This window comes from Mus caroli, chromosome 3 (genome assembly GCF_900094665.2).
Source record: "Mus caroli chromosome 3, CAROLI_EIJ_v1.1, whole genome shotgun sequence".
Classification (NCBI taxonomy): Eukaryota; Metazoa; Chordata; class Mammalia; order Rodentia; family Muridae; genus Mus; species Mus caroli.
The window spans coordinates 99737006-99761700 of NC_034572.1; the positions used below are offsets into that span (position 1 = coordinate 99737006).

The following is a 24695-nucleotide window of genomic DNA, read 5'->3' on the forward strand; positions in this document are numbered from 1 at the left end:
CACTTTGTAGACCAGGCTGGCCTCGAACTCAGAAATCCGCCTGCCTCTGCCTCCCGAGTGCTGGGATTAAAGGCGTGCGCCACCACGCCCGGCTTATTCTCATTTTTAAAACAAGAAAATAGAGACTGGAAAAGGTTACGCAACTCGGCCAAGGTCATAGAGATGATAAGTGGTGAGGGTTGGATTCAGACCTAGACAGATGTCGACAGAGCTGCCGTTCCTACCTGCTCAATGGAATGTGCAAAGATGAACAAAGATGGGGAGTTTACGCTCTGTAAGGGGTGTACAGCGCTTTGAGAACATCTAGCTATGTGATGCAAGTTCCTGTTGCAGAGAGACAGCACCTACATGAGACCCTGGGCATCAGTGAGGACTCATACAAAGGTGGACCCACAATGAAACGTAGGCAGATGACACAGAGGTTGACATCATGTGGATGTCTGAAGACCAAATTGAGTTTGCTGGACCGTTGACTATATATAGGGAAATAGTGGGCAGAATAGCCTGGAGAGACGTGTTAAGCCTGACTTTTTCCTCTGTGCACCAGACAGCAGCATGGTCAGAGATATATATCCTGAGACTTAGGGTGTCCTATGACAGGAGAGGAAGCAAATGAGGAAGGAACATGATTTAGAAGCGGTCAGGAAAGAGGCTATGACCATCTGAACTAGGAAGGAGAGAAGCAGGGGACTTCTTCAGGTTCCTTATATGACTGCAGGAGAGATAGGCTAACACTGTCAGAGGAAAGAGGCCTGGCTAAAGCTGAGAGGCCAGATTTCCAGAGCAGGCAATATTGGGCTTCTCTCCCCATCTACTTCTTGCCTGGCCATGTGATCCCCAGGAGATGGTTCACTTGGGAAAGTAGGCTCATCATTTCTCACCCTTCACTTCCTCCTGTCTTTATTCTCCTCCCCATTGCAGCTCTTGGCAGAGTTTTCGTGTTACCTTCCTGTTGAAAGTTCTTAGCCAAGAGTCAAGAAGGTCCCTATTCACTGGGCTGGAGAATGGGTCACTTGGCAAAAGTGGGGCTTTTCCCATTTCCGGCTCAGAGCCTCCTCCTAGCTTCCCCATGGGTTGAAAGGAACTGTGTGGGGATTTTGTGAGTAATGGGGTGGGGAAGGGAGGCAGGGCACACTGCCAAGTCCATGGGCAAAGCTGAGCTTGTGTCAAAGGATTCCGGCTGAGCTCCGAGAGGGCGTGAGATGGATGGAAGGAGGGCACAGCTGCAGGATCAGTCAGGGGCCCAAGGCAGGACTTGGGAAGGGAGCCGAGGATGTTGGCATCTCCTTCTAACTCCTCTCCTCCCACATCACAAAGGGCCAAGCCAGTGCCGATGGAAGGGTCCGTCCATAGATGGCTGACCCCAGAACCCCTTCCTGCTCCATGACTCAAGATGGAGGGGATCTACTGCCCAATGGCAGGCAGTTGCTTTTCCCTCTTAGGAGTCCTGAGTAGGAAGGAACAGAACTGGGGCTTGGAGGCCCTGGGGAATTGGCTTCTCCACAATTCTTCCTCATCTGATGATAACTCCTTCTTCCACCTCCAGTTGACTGGCCTGGCTTCCCACAGCACTCCAACTTGTCTACAGGAAGGGGACCAGCCTTTGGATCCCAGTTCTCCTACCAAAAAAGCCTTAGGACATGAGTCGTGGTGCATGTTTCCTTACAGCTCCCACCTGTGCATGGCTTGTGTCACACTCCTCATGCAAATTCCTTTATAAACACATTGATTATAACATTAATAGATTTAAGCAAAACATTAAATAGGAATTTAAATAATTTGAAGACATAGTGAATGCAATAAAGGCTTGGAAAAGAATGTTTGGGTAACAGTGGCTCTAGAAAAGATGATCCGAGGGAGCCCCTAACTTCCTAATCCATCAAGTGGGGCTTCTTTCTCTGTCCTAGCCAGCCAGCCAGCCAGAGCAATAGTGGTGTTCAGCATTGCAAAGAAAAGGGTACATACCTGACACGGGAGGGTTGACATTGCACAAGTTCACACCCTAAAGAACACAGGTGAATCTTCCCAATGACACTGTCAAGTTTACCAGAGTCCCCAGACTACAGCACGAGACTCTTGATCACACCAGGAAAACTAGAGTAGATTAGAGCTAGAGAGACTAAAATTTGATATGATCAGAAAATGAATAGATAAAAATATGAATCCTCGGCAGGAGGTAAGCAACGAACTGGGGGTGATATGAGGGCAAAGATGTGGGTGAAGAAACCTTTGAAGTCTTGCTCAAAGAGATTCCATTGGGATATGTTTACGGACTTTCTACTCAGATGAGAACTAATCAGATCTTCTTAAGATGTCACCAGTTGACTCCCAAGAGCAAGTAGGGCATGACTTGACCCTTGCAGTTCTGAGATACTAAGAGGCCTGCAGCATGGAGATTGGTTCTCAGAGCTCTTTATTTCTGGCGGTCTAAACTAACCCTGTTCCTTTGCTTCCACCCCACACTGCTCCCACCCTCCCCCTTTGGTCCTAAGACAAGAGAAGCCCTGGGATCCCAGATGGTCCCACGCCCTGAGTGAAGAGAGCAGCACAGCCTCTGGCTCTTTGTCCATGGATGACATCATCCCCTTGGGGTTGGTGGGAAAGGCTGTCCTCTTGGCTCCCCTCACACACATGGTCCAGAGGATGCTACTGTTTGCACCGCCCCTGGCCCTCCCAGCTTCCCACGGCTTCCTTCTTTTCATCCTTCTCATAGCTGCCTTTCCTTTAGTGTCAGTTTGTCCTCTGCCTGAGGCTGGGCTCCCGGAAGTCAGTGAGTGGTCAGGAGGAAGCTGGGACTTCCCCTTCCTCCCTTCCTCTACCTCAGTAAGGCAGGGTTGGGGAATAAGGATCTGGACAAAAGAAGTGTTCTCTTTGTTCAGACCATATGTGATACATGGAATCCTGTCATCACTCTGTGTGAAGATTCACCATGGAAGAAATAGTTTGAAAGCACACTGGAAGTCTTAACAGCCAGCCTGCACTTGATGTTTTCTTTGGGCCATGTAGAAAACCATCACCTCATCTAATCTGCACAGCAGCTATTGAGGCAGAGACTACTATCCCTATTCTAAAGAATGGAGAAATGGAGCTGGCAATGAACTTCAGTTGTTTAAGTGCCCACCTACCACAAAGTCTTGGGTTTGATTCCCCGCTCTGTGTAAAACTGGGCATGGAGGCGTGCCCCAGGAGGGGGAAGCAGGAGGGGGAGATTTTCAAGATCATCCCCAGTGATTTTGAGGCCAAAGGAGAAACAGCTGGGTGTTACAGCTCATCCTATAATACCCACACTTGGAAGGCTGAGGCAGGAGAATTGTGAATTTGAATCTGAATTTGAATATAGGCTGCATAGCAAAACTCTGAAGAAAATAGAACACATTAATAAACAACAATACCCCCATGGAAAAATTAAAATACAGCCACTACATGACAGACCTGGGATTTGAACCTTGTTCCTTTTGTTTCTAGACCTCAAGTTCTAAACCAATACAGAATATTTTCAATATGGATACAATCTCAGCCCTTGTTTTCTTAGAAAGGAGCCCCTGTCTTGTGGACAACCCTGGATTTATACATTCCCACACACATTCATTCTCACTGGAAAACTGTACAAAATGTCAGCCTTATTTCTTATGGATTTTTCCACACTGGAGGAGACTGAATGGGGCCATTTCATTCCTCCCACTACCTCTGGTCTGACTGTTCCTCCTTCTGGATGAAAGCCTGCCAGCTTAGATTCCTTGTTGCTTGGTGAATTGAAACCTTGGGAAATGGTCCTGGCTCTCTCTCTCTCTCTCTCTCTCTCTCTCCCCCTGCCTAATAAGAGACTTCAGGTAGCAAACAGTCTATAGGGATGATGTGGGGGAGGGGAGTGAGTAGTCCCATATATGGTTTCTGAGAGTCATGCAAAGTTTCAAGTGGGCTCTGGCGTGAACAGTGACGTGCAGATCTCAGTCTCTACCTTTAAACAGTATCTACTCAGTAAATATTTCATGAGCAACTGAGCATTTAAACCATGAATGGTGAAGACATGGATGCGTCCAGTACAGAATTAGGACTCTGGGGACAATGTACCTCAAGGATCTAAGAGGACTCCCTGACAGGAACACAGGGGAGACATATATGGGATATAGATTCAAATTCCAGGAATTAGAATTTCCATCATGGGTCTTGACTGGAGGTCCCAGCAGTTTGGAGACTCATAATAATTGAGTTTCAACACTAGAGAGCCACTGTGTGAGGTGATGGGATGGAGATCCCATCAAGTAGAGGAGTGGCCAGGCACTCATGGGTCTGGGGGCCTGAATGGAAGTCGGGAGGAAGCTTCTGCAGCATTTCCCAGTATGGAAGGAAAGAAGCAGGATAGCTCAGGAAAGAGGACTCCAACCCAGTGCAGGAACAAGTTAGGCAGAAACACGGTGACTGGAGAGAGATTCTGGGTGATAGGAGAATAGACTGGAGAATGGGAAGTGAGTAATAGGGCAAGTGGAGGGAAGTGCAACTTCTCAGGAAGGAGCAGAGCCAGGGCTTGCATCCTAGAGTCTGGGCTACACCAGCAGTAGCTGATGCAAATGCATAGTAAATACATGTGTGAAAGAAGGGGACAAGGACCACCAGTGATGGGCACAGCTACTCCATGTGTTCTTTGTCTGCTGCCACTCAAATGGCTCATATGTGCCCCCAGCAAATCCCAGAGCTGTTAGCCTGTGTCACTTCTCTCCCTGTCTCAGGAGAATGCACAAAGCAAGGGCAGCAGCCCAGAAAAGGCCTCCTGGCCCTCGGGGGCTGACAGTCCTCCACTGACCTTTAGTGCTGCTGGCTCAAGGGAGCTTAGATAGATCTCTCCCTACCAGGCCAGGGTTGGCAGGAGATTTAACTTAGAAGCCAGAGAGGGCCAACTGACAGCCTACACTGCAGTGCTTCTGTGTCCCCCACTATTTTAGTCCCCCACCCCAGCATGCCTTGGACTTAGCTCTGGGCATTAAGACAAGCCCGGGAGGTAAGATGATCCTGTGGGTCTCTGGGGGGCTTAAAAAACAGATGGTTCCCGCACAGAGGCTCACTGTGAGTAATTTGATCAGGATGTGGGGAGGGAGCTGGCAGGCCTAAGGCAGCTTGGGCAGGGGCTAGAAACTTTGTGAATGTTATCAGAAGCAGCCTCTCCTCTCCAGCCTCCAAGTGGGGGCCCTCACCCAAGTCAAGTTAGTCCCTCAGCCCCTCCAGATGGTACCTAGGACGTGAGGTTAGGGGAACTGACCCCGGAATCCCTGCTTCTGGCATGACAGAGCCAGCGAGGCAGAGAAGGCAGGAAGAATTCTGGAGCCAAGCACGAGGGAACAGGTGCTTGGGTGGGGGTGTGGGCGCTGGGCTGGGTTGGGCAGGGGCTTCTGGCACAAAGGACTTCCCTGGTCTCTCTCTCCTGACCAGTCATATGCGAAGAACAGTTAGAAGCAGCCCCAGGCTTATGCTTTCTCTTTAGCATCCCTTTCCCCTCCCCTCCCCTCCCCTCTCTACTGTCTCATAGAGGACACAGTAGCCTTCAAGTCTGGCCCTGTTACCTAGCCATCTGCAAGCAATGGTTGCTAGTTGAAACAGACCTAGGCTGAAGTCCTGGCTCTGGGAGCTATGTGGGGTCGCGTCCCTTAGTTCCCTCCTGCTACAGCTTACTCACTTGCTGAAGTGAGAATAGCAGCCTTCCAGGGTTTATAGAGATTGAAGGAGATCAGTGTGCAGTGTGATTCTTGTCACATAGTAAATACTATCAAATGTTTATTGTCACCATTATCCATCAGGGAGCAATGTCACAGAAAGGACAAGAGTGGCTACTATCATTCTTGAAAAATAAAGTGTTTTTGTTTTTTGTTTTTTAACTTTATGTGCCTGGGTCTGCATATAGGGCTATGGACCCAGAAAGCCAGAAGATGGGGTCAGATCCCCAGGAATTAGAGTTACATATGGTTGTGAGCTACTATATGGGTGCTGGGAATTGAATCTGGGTCCTGGGAAAGAAAGGCCAGTGCCTTTAACCTCCAACCATCTCTGGGTATGCTGCTACCACTTTGTACAGCCTTAGACTGAACTCAGCTCCACCCTTTACTGTCTAATCGCTTATGGGCCTCAGATGGAAGCAATAATAGTCACAATTGCAAAGAGTAGTGGACAGATTTAAATAGGATAATTTATTAATGTAAGTTGACATATACATACATATGTGTATTTATATACATTTACACACACACACACACACACACACACCAGTCAACTAACCAACCAAACATATAAAACACCAGTCCCCAACTTGATTTTTGGTCAAGGCATACTCATAAAGCCACTCTAGATTTTACTGTATGTTTGTTTGTTTGTTTGAAATGGAATCTCACTCCATGGCTCGGGCTTGTCCGGAACTTACTACATATCCAAGGCTGTCCTTAATCGCAAAGTAACACTCCTGCCTCAACTTCTATATGTTGTACTTCAAAACTAGTGCTGGGAATGCAAGTGTGAGCTACCACAGCTGTCTGTCTATTCTGTTTTTGTTCTCTCTCTCTCTCTCTCTCTCTCTCTCTCTCTCTTTCTCTCTCTCTCTCTCTCTCTCCCCCTCCCCCAGTGCAATGCAGTAATGAAGTCAATGCTTTATTATGCAATGCAATGGGCTTTGCGTTGGATAAGTTTTCCCTCTCTGTAGGCTGATATAAGTTCTGAGCACTTTGACATCATTTAGACCAAGCTGTGATGTTTGATGGCTTATCTATAAATAATGCATTTTTCAACTTAAAACGATTGTTTCAGTGTACTGTGGATTTAGCAAGCGGTAGAACATCTGAACAGCTTTTAGGGCAGTGCCCATCTTGGTTAGCTCACCGCTGTAAATGTTCATTGTCTTATCTAGCCGGAGCAGTGGTCCGATTTCTCCTCCTGACACAGGCCTGCTCTGCAGTAGACTGTACAGGTGAAGTTCCAACAGCTGATTTGGAAGGCCCTGAAAGTGTGTGTAGTCAGGGGTTACAGGTTCAAAGCTGTGAGGGGTAACCCTCCTGCAGCCCTAGCACTCACTGGCCCTGTGTTTTCTCTCTTTGCAGATGTCCATGAAGGAGGTGGGGGATGGCTTACAGGATCAGATGAACTGCATGATGGGCGCACTTCAAGAACTGAAGCTCCTACAAGTGCAGACGGCATTGGAACAGCTGGAGATCTCGGGAGGCACGCCCACCTTCAGCTGCCCCGAAAGCTCACTGGAACAGCCTGAGTGTCCTCGCTGGCAGGGTAGTCGAGGTCCTGCTGGGCCTGCTGCCTGGCCCTCCTCCAGCCAACCATCTTTTGACAGTAGCCCCAAGTTGCCATGCCGTAGGAGTATCTGTGGGAAGGAGCTGGCTGTCCTTCCTAAGACCCAGCTGCCAGAGGAGCACCAGAGCTGTACCCAACAGGGGACAGAGTGGGTGGAGCCAGATGACTGGACCTCCACGTTGATGTCACGGGGCAGAAATCGGCAGCCTCTGGTGTTGGGGGACAATGTTTTTGCAGACCTGGTGGGTAACTGGCTAGATTTACCAGAACTGGAAAAGGGCGGGGAAAAGGGTGAGACTGGGGGATCCATTGAACCCAAAGGAGAAAAAGGCCAGTCCAGAGAGCTGGGTCGTAAGTTTGCCCTAACCGCAAACATTTTTAGGAAGTTCTTGCGTAGCGTGCGGCCCGACCGAGACCGGCTGCTCAAGGAGAAACCTGGCTGGATGACTCCCATGGTCTCTGAGTCACGAGCAGGACGCTCGAAGAAAGTCAAGAAGAGGAGCCTTTCTAAGGGTTCAGGACGGTTCCCTTTCTCAAGCACAGGAGAGCCCAGACATATTGAAACCCCCGCCACAAGCAGCCCCAAGGCCTTAGAACCCTCCTGTAGGGGCTTTGACATTAACACAGCTGTTTGGGTCTGAATTGGAGAGATGCTCACTGAACCTAAAATGCAGACGGTGAGGGCCCTGGGGAAGAGGGGGGGGCAGATGGCATGGTCTTCAGGCCATATGCAAGTTCCCATCCTCAGAAAGAAAAGAAAAGAAAGAAAGAAAGAAAGAAAGAAAGAAAGAAAGAAAGAAAGAAAGAAAGAAAGAAAGAAAGTTAGTTCTCAGTCAGGCCTCAGTAGAACCAAGTGGAGAGAGGCTGTCCGTCACAGGCCAGGCTGAGCTGAGTCCCTGGAGAAAATGTGTATTTGTGTGTACGTGTACGTGTGCGTGTGCATGTGTGTGTGTGGTGTTGTTGTTCTTTGAGGCTGGATGTGACAATAATTGGGAGAGGCAGGAGAGGAGTCCAGGAAGCCTGTGGTATTCCTCCACTACTTCCCAAGATCTCATTTGAACATTCTATATGGAAAGGGCCATTGAGCCCTCAGGTTTCCCAGAGGAACTTCCAATAAAGACCTGTCTCAGGGACCCCGCAACCATTTTAATGGTCTGCTTCCTGACAAGGCACTGCTACAGGCAAGGGGGTTTGATTTGTAAAGGGTTGGTATCCCAGAATGGAGCACCAGAAAGAGGAAAATCATTACTCACAGACCTTACTAGGACCAAGATTTCAGCCCATAGCTGGGTACTGGGGACCCAGAACAAGCAGGTGTGTGTGTGTGTGTGTGTGTGTGTGTGTGTGCGTTCGTGCGTGTGTGTGTGTGTGTGTTGAGGAAGCCTGAGAAGCCCCCCAGATCTCCAAAGAGCAGAGGAGAAGCAACGTGCCTTCATGCAGGCACTGTCTCATGAGTCCAAGTAGGCGTGCCCAACCAGCATGGTATTCCATAAAGCAGCAAGCTCTGAGAACACACTCGGCTGCCGGGAGGCAAAACGGGGCAGGCTACACGGCCTGGTCCAGAAATGAGAGCCCATCCTGACCCCTGTTGCCTGCCTTAATGCTCCTGCAGGGCAGCAGATGGTTGGGGTGAACCTAGAAATAATGTCCATATATTTAGAAAAATTCTTAGTCTACATCTCATAGTCATGCGGCGAGCTGGACACATCTATCCTCATCAACCTGGAAGTCAACAGGGGACCCGCAGGGTGGGGTTGATGCCAGGCACTTTATATAGTGAGCAGGCATGCAAGCCTGGGTCCATAGAGAATCCATCTCAGCCCCCACCCCTTAGCCAGGAGAGAACAAAGTAGGCCCCTGTTCAAGCCCAGCTATCCCGGAGGGTGCCTTGGCTCCTCCTTCACCCCCTCCTGCAGACCTAGCTCAGCTTGATGGGGTGTGACAACTGCAATTAGAGGCAAGCCGCCTGCTGCCCCCAGAGCATTAAGAGCAAATTGGAGAAGAAAAATAACAAGAGAAGCTCTTCTGCCTGCAGTCTAGACTCCCAGGGGACTGAGAGGAGGAAGGGAGAACTTAGGGGACAGGGATGGGGAGGTAACAGAGTGGGAAGGGTCGCCCACAAGTTCCCATCAAGTTAAATGAGAGAAGGTTTTATTTATTTATTTTTTAGAGTGGGGATTTTTTTTTTTAAAAAAATCTGTAGCTTTTTTTGCTAGGCAATGTACCTATCTCTTTCAGAACGATTAATCAATGGGGTCAAAGGGTCCTGGCATGCACGTTGCCCCCATCAGGCTCCTCAAAAAGGAAAGCAGTTCCCAGCTCAAATCTGTGGGCATCAGGCTTATCTACTTTGGCCTGGTGTTTGTCAGCTGGGCTCACTCTTTCTGGTCAAGCATGCCCTTGTCCATCCTGTCTCCGTTGAACTTCTGTCTCTGGTGAAGGAAGATAACGGCAGCTCCCTCTGATGGCTGCTGCGATGTGTGTGGAGAAGGACCATGTGAAAACCCCACGCCCTGACTCCTGAAGGGTGGCACACTCAATAGATGACTCAAGAGGACATGGACTGCGATGGCATAGGAAGCCAGGTCACCTCCTCACCATCCATGGGCAACTCTCTTGGCTTGTGGACCAGTCATAGTTCACACCATTTAAATCTAATAACATGTGCTGGAACCATGGCTCAGTGGTTAAGAGCACCGACTGCGGTTCCAAAGGTCCCAAGTTCAAACCCCAGCAAACCCCTTGTTGGCTTACAGTCATTAAATCAACTAACACGACAGACTCCTTGCTTGTCTGGGCACTGTAACAGAAGGTGAGAACTCAACGATAAGAAAGGAACCAGCTGCTGGCCTCCACATCTGCCAAGGCATACAAAGAAACACAGTGAACAGTCAGGGGACCAATACAAAACAACTAGCAAGTAATTTGGCCATCTAAGATAATACATATGTGTCAGGCACCTTTGCCTTTATTTCTCCTTTCTTTTTTTTTTCCCTACACCTGGAAAATGGTAGCTCATTTTACCCAAATAGGCTCAGAGAAGTTAACTCTTTCAAGGTCACACAGTAAAAGTTGGGATTGAATCAGTTTGTAATTGACTTCCAATCTTACATTCATGCTACCTGGCAAACTGTCTACGTTTGCTCCAAGGCCAGATCAAGAATAACATTTGTCTTCTGAGATTATTCATGTCTCTTCATGATTGACAAGTGGCATGCTAATTACCTTTTGGAGGAATTCTGCCTGGGTCTCAGAGTGGCTGATATAGTGTCCCAACTACTAGGTCATGCTTGGCTGATGAAAGCTTGTGGTGACTCAGCCTCATATAACTTTTACTTTCCTGTCCACATCCTTGGCTCTTGCTGAGACAGAGATGGAGAGTGTGCTACTGAAGTGAAGAGGTGCATAGAAATGCTCTGGCCTTAGTGATGCGACATGCAGGGCCACAAGTCAGGGGAAGAGATGGTGATAATAGGCAGAGAGAAACTGACAGCTAAATTCTGCCCCTTGGGCTCATTTTATGGTTAATTAGGACAAGTAAATAAGCTGGAAGCTCATTTAATACCCTTCCTGGCATAGAGGCCTGCCCCACACCTGGCCTAATTCCTTGGCAGGCCTCTAGTTGGCCTAGGTATCTTCTCAGGGATCTACCTGCCTCTCTCCATCCTTGTCTGTGGTCAGCCTGTAGATCTTCTCCAACCGCAGTATCTACTGGAAGTGCCCCTCCCTGCTGGGCACGGTTGGTAGAGCCGGCCAGATCTCTGTTTCCTCTTTCTTCTCTCCTCTATACTCTTCTGTAGTCTACCCTCAGGGTGACCTCTAACCCAAACTAACCCTGAGGAACAGACACTTGGCTCAGCTCCACCTACCACCTGGCTCACCCGTTCCCAGAATCTCCATAGAAGAGGACACTTTCTTTCTCAAGTTACCCCAACATTCTCTGCAGGATAAAATCATGAGTCCAGCCTGTCTGTAGCTTCCCTGCAGAAGTGTCCATTCACCTTGGGTGATCTTCCCAACCAAGATACTTAGGTGTTTTGGCCAGCACCAGTATTTCTATGAATTCCTGATCTGGAGTTGAATAGACAGGAATCGAGACCCAGGCTTTTCACCGTATGAACCTGAGCATGTGGCCTGACCTGCTGGCAGCTCCTCTGCTCTTGTGTGAAGCAGGAACGCTGTCAGGCACACAGCACAACACACCAGTGGTGGAGAACGCTAATCCCAAAACACAAGTTCCACAGAAATGGTACTATCCTCCTATCTCCTGCCTAACCATGGACAAAGCTGAGAATAAACAGTGCTTACTTTGAGCCCTGGTGGTTTGCTGAAAAGTACACAGCAACTCTCATTTTATCACACAATTGTGGCAAGGACGTAAATATGGTCTTGTCCACTGCAGTTATGGCTTACCTGGGATGTTAAATGTTGTCAAATGGGGAAGGATAGTCTGGGCCAGGCTAGGGAGGTACTTGGGGCTCCCACTGCCTCAGGGTCTTCCCCTTCCCTAAGGATACACCCAAAGTCTTATGGACTCAATTGTCCCTGACAGCTTGGAGCCTCAATTGTAGGCCAGGAATGGAGATGAATGAGCCAAATTCTGTGACCAGCTGTTTCACCTTCTTGGCCACAGCATTCCTTTTTTCTAGCTACCCTGGAGGTGGGGGGCTCCCTAAGATTAATCCTTTCCCCCATGAAGCCTGAATTTGACAAGACTCTCTGCCCTTCGGGTGACCCTTCCCTTCCATTCACCTCCTCCAAGCACACCCACGCAACCATCACCAAGGAGTCATCTTTGTCCCTGCAACGAAGTTCTCATTCTTACATTCCAGTCTCCCACTGGAGTCCTCTCTCCTCACCACCCCTACGGTTCCCTGAAAGCATCCCTGTGCTGGTCAGAGGCCTCCAATCAGTGTGCCCCATAGCTCGGGGCCAAGCTCTCACAGGGGATCTTGACAATCTAAGTTTTCCTTTTCTCCGTATCTCCTCAAGCAGGATCCCTGACTGGACTCTACCCTATGCAGGGACAGCAGGAGTCAGTGTTCTGTACTTCTGTTCACTTTTTAACTCCTTCCAACACCGTGTCTCCCCTCTTCTGGCCAGGCAGGGTAGTTTGGGCACCCATCTGGAATTGCTGCCAGTTCAAAGAGGGGGAAGATTTCCTCATCCAAAGTCGGGGCTTTGTAAGGGTACCAGTTGTGTGTGGGATCTGTCTGCGACTTGATTCTGTCTTCCTGTCTGTCCCAAGTGTCAGAGAGCTCAAGTAGACTCCCAACTGGCCTGACTGACCTTGTTTCTGGCATTTCTCACTCACTTTACCCACCAAAGTACCTCAAGCTGTTCTAAGTTTTGGGTCTGCCTGTGCTGTCCCAAGTTCAGTTCCTGCTCAGACTGCCTTTTATTTTCCCAGCTTGAGAGCCCTCCCGTAGGTCTCATCTGTGCCTTGGCTTAACCCCCACCCCCACCCCCGGACTTACTTGGATTGTTGAGTCGCTTCTGCATACTCTCACTTCTCCTCCAGACCTGTGACCACCTCCAAGCTAATGAGTACTCAGTCTCTCTGCCTCCAGTACTGAGCACAGGGCTGCTGCCTGTGTGATCTCCACCTCCCAGGGAGCTCTGAGCTGAGCCCACCTTTAGTTTATCCTGCTTAGGAACAGCCAGTGGCCAAGCTTTTCTTAGTCGACCTCCCACTTCTGCATTTCACAACACCGAAGTCTAGTCCCCAGAAACGAGGGGAGCCATGACCAGTTATTGTCAGAGCAGGAAACAGTATACAGGCCCCTCGTCACACTGTTGTACAGAACTGTCCCTGGTCCACTACTTGGCTTTTAATTCTGGCTGGCTGTGGAATCGACCTCACCTTCTGTTGTCATGGGCAGCTCAGGCCTTTCAGGTGGTTAGCTACTTTTCTCTCAGCAGTTACTGAAGAGTCCCCTTCTTGCCTAGCCTCTTTCCTCCACCCTTCCTGACCTGGATCACCTTCGTGGACGCCCTTTTTTAAAAATCAATATCTGGTCCCAGACCTTCCTACCACCCCAGGATGTTCCCTAAATTGTCATGCTCTGATGGGAACACCAAGCCTGCTAGATCCTCCTCCCCTTCGTTTGACTATTAAGGGAGGGGTGGGGTGAGCAGTGTAGCGGGGAAGGAAATTGAGAGTTGGGTGGTGAGCGCCTTCTCTACCTCCAGTCCCACCTCTGGCTACACTCCAGGCATTGTCTCCCCACCAGGCCCTGCTTGCCAGACAGGCAAAAGGTACACAGGCACTTGTCTGGAAGTTGAGGGAGAGGGGTGGTCATCAGAAACTTAGACAGATGGAGAGTGTGCGCGCGCGTGTGTGTGCGCGCATGCACGGGTGCTGGGATTGACCCCCCTGGGCTTGCTTACTTACGCTAGACCCTCACTGCCACGGTGCCACCTTCTCCCTAGGCCTGTATCAAGTACTTTGGGGCTAAAAAAAGCAACAAAATTTCTTCTAAATGAAGAAAGCACAGCATCTGAACCCCTGTGTACCAGCTCCCTGGCCACCTCACACCATGTTCATGTTCAAGTCACATCCACCGCTGGCCCAAGGACCTTGGTCATCATCACAGAGCCTTAGGCCAAACTGAGTGAAGCAATTGTTCGGACTCTCTCTTGAGGTTGCGAGCATCAAATTAGTAAACTCTGATCCCAGAAACTGATTAGTTTTTCAACACTGGTTTCTGGGGTCCAAAGAACTCCAGAGCTTTTGGTATAGGCCTTAGGACTCTGATGGGAGTATAGGATCAAATAGTGTCTTCACGATTCTTTTAGCTCTGCACAGTGCACAAGGGCCAGGCAGGCCCCACCTCCACGGCTCCAAGTCCTACTTTTCAAATTGGGAAGGCTGAATGGCTAGCACTCCCTTATCACAGATGTCCCTTCAAACTATAGCCCATCCAGCTGGAGAGGAAGATCTCAGTGATGCTTAGGCAAGTTGGCCAGGAATTGCATTAATAGTTGTGGCCCGTGGATTTCCCACCCACAAGGAAGGGCGTGACAATGGGATGTTAATGAAGAAGCTAGTACTTACTTGACGCGACTAAAAACTGATTCAGTGCAACCCTAGACAGCCAGAGGGGTTGCTGCCTCACCTGTAGTGTAAGGGCAGCGAGGGAGAGTTAGTTACAGAGTATCCAGAGTGTCCTGCCTGTGCTAAGCTGAGGGGGACAATCATGTCAGCTAACACAGAACTAAGGGCAAGAGCTTATTCTCCTTAATCTTTTCTGACATCTTTGAGAACCAAGATGTCAGGAGCAGATGTTCATAAAGAATAAATGCTGCATACACGAGTGTTTTGTCTTTATGTATATATGTTCACCACATATGTGCAGTGCAGTGCCCATGAAACCAGAAAAGGGTCAGTACCCCTGAACCTAGAATTAGATGGTTGTGAGCTGCCATTTGGGTTCTGGGACTTCGAGAGCAGCAAGTGCTCTTATGTACTGAGCCATCCCCGCAGCCCACAACAGTGTTTTTGATGACATATTATTGATCCTATGTTGTGCCTTTTGTTAAAATTCTTCCCATGAATACCACACAGACTAATACTGATTTTCCCTGTCTACATTCAACCTACCAAATTCTATTATCTACAGTATTCTTGCTCTTGTTCACTCTCCTCCAGCCATGATGACTTCGTCATATCCTTTCCCAATGTGAAGGAAGGCCTTCCTTTCTCCAATGCAGTTGCATGGGCTCACATTTTCAGTCCTTGCTCATATAACCAACACAAGGACATATACATCCTCCACATTCATTCCTGTTGCCCTCTGTACAAGTTTTACAGCATTCACTGTAATAAACACATGGGGTTTTCAGTAGTTTCATCTATCTGTATGTGTGGTGTGTGCACCATGTTCAAATGTAAGTGCACGTACCCTTGCATATGCTTGTGTAGGCCCGAGGTCAATGTTGAGTGTCTACATCTATTGCTCTCTACTTTGCATTAAGACAGGGTCTCTCATTGAACCTGGAGCTCACTGTCTGGCTAGACTTAATGGACAGTGAGTTCCTGGGCACATCTGTCTTCACTTCCCAGTGTTGGGATTACAGTTATCACTAGGCCTTACCTTTTATATGTGTGTGTGTGTGAGTGCTAGAAATCTGAACTCAAGTCCCTATGTTTGCATAGAAAGCACTTGGGGGTACTCTCTCACTCAATTTCCCAGCATAATCTTTGGCCATTTTCTAAAGATTAAAAGTCTACAAGGGGAGGAACTGGCGTATGTTGTTGTATACCATGAATTCAGACAGTACAAATATAGTAACCGTTGATAGGCATATAAAGATCAGGTATGGGGGCTGGAGAGATGGCTCAGCAATTAAGAGCTCTGGCTGCTCTTCTAGAGGCCCTGAGTTCAATTCTCAGCACCCACACTACAACTCACAACTGTCTACCCCTCCAATTCTAGGGGATCTGGCACCTTCAAACATATATGGGGGCAAAACACCAATGCACATCAAATAAAAACAAATCTCTAAAAAAAAAAAAAAAAAAAAAAAAGATCATGTTTTTTCTGCTTTGTATGCACTCCCAACTGTAGTGTAAAAATTTGAACATAGGTAAGATTAAAGAAAATTACTGAAAACATCAGTTCAATGTAAGAGCCACACAACTGTTTAAATGGGAAGGTTTATTAAAATTTTTCTTTTATGGGAACAGCCAGTCTCTTGCACAAGCAATTAGCAGATGGGCCTAGAGCTATAGTTGTCTGCTTCTTAACAAGCCCAAAGCACTTGCAACTCTCAAGTTTCCTTTGAAGGCTGTTAATATCTGGAAAACAGGATCCATGCTGCCTTCCCAAAAAAGAACTAGGCAGTCAGTTCAAAGTCTCTAGCTGTTCTTACAGGAACATTTAAACATGATAAAGTTAGAGGACTGCACAGTCAATAGATTCAAGATGAAACTTCAGGAAGAGAAACCCAAGATCAACCGAAGTGCTACACTGTATCTGTAAGAACATCTGTTTATACTGAGTAGCATTAACGCTACTAGCTGGGTAGGCAGACAGGCTCACTGCTCACATTCATTTGCTCACAAGGCAGAGTCTGATGAGCAAACCAAAGTGTCTTTTGATGCTTGGTGTGGATGGTTGTGGGGCCACTTCACTCTATGTTTAGCACCGTAAATAAGCAAAGACCCAAATAAAAGTATAATTTTCCTCTGAATTATGAGAGCTTCTTCACAAGCTAATTTCAACACATAATTTATAAGAGACATTTTGTTGTCTAACATCCTAAGAGTATTGGTCAGGAAAGGAATACAGTACTCACTGTTTCTCTTTCTGACCCTTGGTCCCTAACCAAAACTCAGACATATGACTGACAAACATTTGTTGACCTGTGAGGGTACACAGGGTAGCTATTTTAAAGTGGCTGGACCCAAGGCATGCAGAATGTTTTATTACAATTCTTACGGAGAGAAAAAATGACTCCAAATCACTTGTTTTAGTCAAGTAGACAAAAAAGTACATTACAACTTCACAAAAGGAGACGGTCTTATTGAGGAGTAAAAGGAGTTCTCTGATGATGGCAGATGAGGATGGCAGACCAAGGTGAGTTCAGAGCTTCGGGGAGATGGCAGTCACATGCTAGCAGCCACTGTTTCTCCAAACATTAAGAAAAATAAATACTAAAGTGGCTACAGTGCATTAAGTTAATGGTATTCATACCTTCCCAAAATTTTGTGTCTATTTTTTGCCTACTTAAGTTGTAAACTCCATGACTCTTTGTCAGGAAATGCTGGTAGAAGCATCATATGATACTGAAGCTCCCCCTGGTGGAGGGTAAGATGATGCACTTGTATTTACTGTTAATTCTAAAATTAGATTGGAGGCATCAAGTCATTAAAGTTGCTTGTGGTCTAGTTGGGTAAATTAAAAACCTACCAATTGTAGCATCAAGCTTCCTTTAAATTAAATTGTTATTCACAAAACTAAAGCTATTATACTTGAAACAGCCATAAACACTACTATGTAATTTGTTCATAGATATGCATCATGAGATTCAAATTAATACCCTAGAAACTCTCCCTGTCTTGGCTATGAAAATACATCTTGCCTTCAGTTGCCCTTCCCAAGACCAAGGAGTTCACATAAAGACACTATAAAAATATAGCCCTCTCTCTTAACAGGATACCTTTACATGTTGCTCAGCAAGTGCAGATTTCCCTTGGATAACACTGCATCCCTCTGGCTTGAATATCCTTCAGTGTCAAAAGGGCTTTTTTCTTGGGTTTTACCTTTAACCCAAGGGAAGAGTGTAAGATGTGTCAAAAGAAACTGATAAAATCAGTCTGTGTTACTGGTGAGACTGTTTTAATTTAACAAATATCTATACAACCCACGTGCTATAATGTATTTAGAAATTTTAGCTGGTTTGTGAGAGGTCTGTCTGTCCATGATTTTTAAGTCCAAAGAAATGTGTGAGAAGTATTTCAAAGCATAATGACTTTAGAAGTCCTTAAAATATGGTATGCCTCTAATCGGTCACACAGTGATATATTCCTGTAGTCCTAGCTACTTGAGACACTGAGGCAGGAGGTTCACCTGAACCCAGAAGTTTGAAGCCAGCCTGAGTGGTATAGCAAGACCTCCCTTAAAAGACAACCACAATCAAACAAAGAGCCCAGCTCCTCTTGCTGGGACAAATGGACCCTATCCTTCTACTTGCATTTTAGTTTAGTTTAAGGTTTTGCCCCTTAGTCACAGACATGTATAACTGGATAAAGAGAAGGGAAATGTTAAGTAGCTAAGTTTATTAGAATATCAAAAGAATACAATTTCCAATTTTTCAAACAGTACTTTTTGACATTTCTTCGGGTTGGTTGGATCTTACATTTGAAGGTTGACTTGGTAACTAAAGGGCTGTCCACACACCTGGCAAATCTCAGCAAGGCATGAACACCTTCACAACTAGTTGCAATGAGACCGTATCTAGATCCCTGAGCAAAGATTTACTTTCTAGGACTGGTCTCTTTGATTTTCGGGGACAAGGCACAGGGTTTCCTAAGCTTGCAATCTGCTTTCTTCTCCTGTATGCACCTGGCCAACAGGCCATTTGCTTTCTCTTTCTTCATGGAGAACATTCAGCAGTACCACCCTGGCTCCATGTCCTACATACGCCCCACCTTTGTAAAATGCAACTGGGAAGGAAAAGAAAAGCACCTCTGCACAGCCAGCAAACTGCTGTGTCCATCTTCATACCATTCCTCTTCACTGCTCATACAGTCAAGTCACACAGCCCTTTCTGTGTTCTGACTTGCAACCACTTTCCCTCAAGTTCTTCCATCTATTAGAGAGCAAGTTTGAAATTTTTCATTTAAAACTTCATTGGTGGACTCACACCAACAAATTAACAACAGCAAGGATTCCCTGGATGAAGTTACAAACTGTGTAGGATTTGCGATAGTCAAAGTCAAACCCTGATAATACAGTATTGAACTTATCTTTTTACATATAAAAATAATACAGAGTGGGATACTTTATTCAATATGATACAATCTTTAAGGTCAAGAGAGTATATATAAAACTATTCTATGTCACATGGTGCATCTTACTGTATAGTAGGAATAACTCTATCTAGAGCAGGAGTGCGAGGTCTGTTCCTAGAGAGATCACCAGTTAGGGTAGTTTAAAGCCAAGTGTTCTGCTGAATCCAGGCAGAAAGGAAGAGCTACTGCTGTACTCTAAACAATGTGGTCATTATAAAATAAAGGACTATGCCAATAAACAATAACAAAAAGACACAAACCAAATGAAAATGTACTAAAATTTAATCATCCATAAAAGCTGTAATTTAATCTGACAGTAAAACACAAGAAGCAATATTAGAGTTGGTTTAGTATATTATATATTCTAGCTTTGAAAGCCATAGAAATCAGTTATCCCAGTTTTTCCCTATAAAAGACCCATTTTTCCAAAGCATTATGCACAAACAATTTTAATTAGAATATAATGACAGATGATATTTTCATAATTTTAAATATAAAATGAAGTCAATGACTCAAAAAAGTTATCTGCTGCAATGAGTTTGAGAGGAGATTTCATAATCTATATCATTACAGATATAAAGTATGATGGTTCAATTTTTTAGTGCTTGACAGGGAGGAGTCATGATAAAAACATCAATATGAAATCATTTGATTATAGTAGTACATCTAACATTTGAAATGCATCCATGCTCTTCTGTATAATTGTATTAGAGTCAAGTATCTTATTTCACATCTGTTATAACTGCTATTGCAAAGGAGAAATACTATGTCTTATTTCCAAGAGATATACACAGAGCAACTTTGTCTCCAGGGAACTTGTGCAAACCAATATAAGATCTAAATTCTTCACATAATATATAAAACAGGAGAAGCCTCTTCAGATTTCGTTTTTGAAGTCTGGAATGCTGGCACTTTCCAATTAGGCAACAGTTCTTCATTTCTGTAATCTGGAACATTGAAGAGACACAGACACATAGAGCTAGGGTTCTCTCAATATCAGAAGGTGGCAGTCAATAAAGAGCTATCTAATGACAGGAGGGATGACAGCACTGAACATTCATTCCTAAGGAACTGAAGTCCATCAAGCTACTTCAGTAGAAGAGCTATCTGACTTTCCTATTAAACATGCTCAAACATAAGCTGGGCATAGAGGCATGAGGGTCAGGAGGTTTAAGTCTGACCATGATTACAGTTTGAAGTACACAGACTGTCCCAAAAGTTCAAAGTCAAATATAAAAGACAGAATTAGTAGTCAATTAGTAGTCAATTTTTGTCTGTCCTGCTTTTATTACACTCAGTATTTCACTTTTTATCTAACACCCTATATAAAGAGGCAGACAGTATTTTGCTTATATCCCATTACCATGTTTTTAAAAGTCAACATTTGTCTACATGCACACTCTGTGGGAAATTCAGCCATTTTCTGATATCATATTAAGAACTATTACTTCTAACCCAGCGGTAAGACGCAGCACAGAAAGAGCCCAGATCCGAAGGCAGAGGAATCAGCAGGCCCCACTACTCAGCAGAAGCCAATTAGTTTAGAGGGCAAACTCCTGATGATAAATTTCTCTGAGATCCTTAAAATTGGGACATTTAAGAAATTCACATGTTTTAATACAATTCTACTTAAAGGCTATAGCTATATAAGCTGCCTTCGACATTCAAATACTCTTACTAAAATATAATTGTTATTTAAATCTAACCTCTGTTATCGTAGAACTTTTCAGCCCTAGACTTGCCATATTGGCCAGGATGTTCTCAGATTCCTGGGCTCAGGTAACCCTTCTGCCTTAGCCTGATGAGATGGGACTACAGACATGCGCCACCACACTAAACTTAGCATTTCAATTACAAATCACAACAAAATGTACTGCAAAGCATTTTGGTTGCTAAGGCCTCTATTACTGGGCACTATCATACACCTATAAGGATCTCAGGAAACTCCATTTAAATTGAATTATGTTCAATATAAAGATTGATGCAACTAATATGAATGGCTTATTTCCAGACTTAGGCAAGATTTCTTTTCTCTCAGGTAAACTTTATGCATGAATGAATTTTAAAATCACAATAGTCCAAGTGATATCCTTTCCTTTAATATAAACTAAGAGAACATTTTCTGAGAATGCAAAGTAAAAACTCATGTTTGCCAAGGTAATGTTGTCAATAAGCTATTCAACTCTAGAAGAGTTAAAACAAGACATTACCAACTCAAGTCCTCATTTTGTCTTTGTCTTTTGTCCCTTCCTTAAACACACATACACATCCCAGAAATCTTAACAAGAATCATTTTCAGGAAACTAATGATTTAAAATATTTTAATCAATCTGTTTCGGTAAAAAGCCACTCAGCTCTTCAGGAACATTAGCCACTTAGGCAGGAGCTGGCCTTCTGAATCTGACCACCTAAGACAATCTCCATGCTTTTCCTCCTTTCTATTTTTCCTTTAAAAGGGTTGCAGTTACTCAACTGTTTTCTCTAAGAAAGAAAGTTATTCACCCCTGTCTCTAGGAGCACAAATTAGCTCTTTGGGAGCTCAGAAAGCAACAATCTACTAAATAGGCCCCAGAGGTCAACAGGAGTTAGTGTCACCAACTCTCAAGTTAGGAGAGTTTTTGTTCTTCTAATTCCATCAAGTTTAGTTATAGTCACATAATTAGCCTCAAACTACATCATCCATCTGACCCATGAAAGCATTTGCTTTTGTTTAGTAGCTGACAAAGAAGGAACTTCAGGGGGTTTAAATATGTAATTTAACCAAGTAACCAAGTAACTGGCTCACATACTCTTACCTGTCTGGCAGTACAAATGACATGAATCTCTTAATGAAAGCTGAAGTGCTACCTGAAGTCAACTACTACATGATGCAGATTGGCAAAGCATCTGGTGGAGGGAGAGTCATTCACTCTTGAGAAGAGCTGACAAATAGAACTACAATGATATGCCACCACACATCACATAGAATGGCTCAGTTTTAAAATCCTGAAAATACCAATCTTGGGGAGGATGTGGAACTCAAGAATTGCTGGTGCATGTACTCTGGTACAAACACTTAAAGAATCCATATGTACAGCATATGAGCTGGCCATTATGTTTCTACACACATACATATGCATAAATTATGCACACAGCTACAAACTATCCATATAGTTTGCTTGTTTTAGCTTTAAGTCAGGGTCTCAGAGCCCTGACTGGTCTAACTTTGCTTATGTAAGGGAGGCTGGTTTTGAACATCTAATCTTCCCACCTCATTCTCTTGTCTGGGATAAAAGGTCTGAGCTGCGAGGCTAGGCTCAGTACTGTCCTTACTAATCCCTCAAAAGTACCTCAACAGCAAATACCTTAGTCACATAATAAACTAACTACTCTCATAAAATAAGCTGGGGTTGGAGAGATGGTTCAGCAGTTAAGAATAGTGGCTACACTTCCAGAGGACCCAGGTTCAATTCCCAGCACCCACCTGGCAGCTCACAGCTATCTGTAACTCCAATTCCAAGGGACCTGACACCCTTACACAGACATACATACAGGCAGAAAAAAACAATCAAAGTTCATAAAATAAAAATTAATTAAAAATAAACTACTGAATACACACACACACACACACACACACATATACATGGATGCTTCTAAAAAAAGCATAGCTCTGGATGAAAGATGGCAGACATAATGCTATATATGTTTTTGCTTATGCTAACTTCACAGAGGAGCAAGCAGACATGGTAATCTGGGTAAATGCTCTTAATAGCCACTCTGTGGCAGGTGTTGTCAACCTCGTGGCAAGCAAATCATGCATGGTCCTCACTCTGAACTTAGACCCTCCCGGGGAGGAAACAAGTCATCCAACAGACACAGGCATCTCCACAAGCACACGTACAGGCTATAGATGCTCCACAAGCACACACGTACAGGCTATAGATGCTCAGACACACAGAGAACAAGGACAGGGAGATGCGGAGTCCTCTGCTCTGCTTAAGCGTCTTACCTGGCTCAGAGCTGCTGCTGACTTCAGGTCTAGAGCAGCAAACATGATTTCTTTTTAGGCTTCTTCTTTTCCACTGGTGTTTTTCTATTTATCTGTCTGACCAGGTCATAAAATATCTAGGTAAAAACAACAATAAAAGATACTGATTGTTTGTTCCACAGAATGATTCTGAAAGAACTAAGCATTACTCTGCCATTAGATCTGTGCTTTACTGTTATCTTCTGAAGTCTAGTTTCTTAGCTTCCCAAGCTAACTTAGAGTAAAGCAGGACTTCCTTATTCATGATTAAGGATATGTAACTGCTCTTAGACAGTCAGTAGTCAATTAAAAAATCAAGTGGTGAGCACTTAAAATTAGAATTAAAATTATAGCACCAAAGTGACTGCAGTAACAGCAATGCCCTCCTTCCCCTCATTTTCCTAGATCCAGACACCAGCACTTTGCCGCTTTTACTCTACTGGTCTTTCTCTTTCTCTCCAAACACATTTGCTTTTGAATCACGTTATAGTGACATGGATCCTTAAAGGGTTTACACATATATCTCCCAGAACAAGAGTATATTCTTGTGGTTAACTTAAGCATAATGCTGGTCATAGGGCTGGAGAGATGACTCAGCAATTAAGAGCATCAACGGCTCTTCCAGAGGTTCTGAATTCAATTCCCAGCAACCACATGGTGGCTCACAACCATCTGTAATGGTGTCTGAAGACAGTGACAGTGTACTTACATATATAAAATGAATAAATTTAAAAAAAAAAAGCTGATCACAGTAAGATATTTAAGACATTTCTTTGTATCATCTTGAGCGTAAACTCCAATTTTGTCAGATATCATAACCAGGCCCTAAAATGGGCAGAATACATCAGGATCCATACTGCATTCTGTCCTTGATACTGTAGCATCTATTTGTCTGTGTCTTATTATTTGCTTATCTGTTCGAAGTGGGGCCTCATTTCAAGCTTGGGCGGATTCAAACGTACTATTACTCAGGCTGGCCTTGAACTCCTGATTCTCCTGCCTCCATCTCCCAAATGCTGAGACTCTGGATGCACACCACCTCAGACACTGCTTTCAGCCTTCAGAACTGGGAATAGTTCTTTGGTCTTTGTCTTTCAGGGATTTTTGTTTTGTTTTCTCACTTCTAAAAATAAAGTCTAATAAAGGTATATAGAATTTCCCTTAATCTTTATTTGACAATGATGTACATTTTAGGCTGGGACAGGTAAAAGTGTGTCTCTCTTCAGGTAACCCAAGATCAAGTCCATGATGTCCACCCATTATAAATTTTTTGATTTTTGTTTAAGGTAGGGTCTTACTATGTTGCCCTGGCTGGCCTGAAACTCACTTTTAAGGCAAGGCTTGCTCTACCTCCTTAGTGCTGGGATTAAAAGTGTGCACCTACATGGTCAAAGCAAACAATACAACAGACAGGAATAATCCACTAATCCCTGACTTGAAGTGGCAAAGAGTATAGTCATAACCATGAAGATTCATCTTTGGAAGAATAAAAAACATCAAAGACAAAAACTACAATACTTCCTGTGTCATGAAACCAGGTTACTTTAACTCTGCTCTGTTTATATGTAGTTTTAACGTGTTAAGCATCCCAATGTTTTAAAACAAATCTGGTTCTTTGCTAAGAATGCAGGCACTCACTCACTAATGGCGTGGGATGAAAGAAACGGCCCTCAGCACCCTCATCTGAATGCCTGTTCTGCAGAACTGGCTTTAAGAGTACAACAGGGTGAACTGGCAACATTCCAACACATGCCAAACTAACTGTGTTGAAGGCAAATTTCCTTATTTGCTTTGTTTTGCGGTGTTGGGGATGGAATTCAGGCCTTGCTCTTGTAGGCAAACACTCAACAGCCAAGTTGTATCTTTAGCTAAATGATTTTAATCACTGTG

General features: G+C 45.0%; 2 protein-coding genes across 8 annotated transcripts in view; one reads left to right on the top strand and one right to left on the bottom strand.

Annotated features, from left to right (window-relative positions):
• Positions 1–11732, top strand: part of Inka2 (inka box actin regulator 2) — a 16448-nt gene extending 4716 nt beyond the window's left edge. The window contains exon 2 of one of the 2 annotated variants that reach the window (XM_021157132.2): positions 7077–11731. In XM_021157132.2, the coding sequence (XP_021012791.1) occupies positions 7077–7922 (846 nt within the window). In that variant the 3' untranslated portion in view covers positions 7923–11731. Of the gene's footprint in view, positions 1–7076 lie in introns of both variants that reach the window. The other variant, XM_029475623.1, reaches the window with a different exon arrangement.
• Positions 11733–18044: 6312 nt separating this feature from the next.
• The window catches only part of Rap1a (RAP1A, member of RAS oncogene family), a 77453-nt gene continuing 70802 nt past the window's right edge, over positions 18045–24695 (bottom strand). For 5 of the 6 annotated variants that reach the window (XM_029474954.1, XM_029474956.1, XM_029474952.1 and 2 more), the window contains exons 7-8: positions 22788–22903; positions 18046–19746 (exon numbers count right to left, since the gene is read on the bottom strand). In XM_029474954.1, coding sequence (XP_029330814.1) covers positions 22817–22903 — 87 coding nt within the window. In that variant the 3' untranslated portion in view covers positions 18046–19746; positions 22788–22816. Of the gene's footprint in view, positions 19747–22787; positions 22904–24695 lie in introns of all 6 variants that reach the window. The other variant, XM_021157561.2, reaches the window with a different exon arrangement.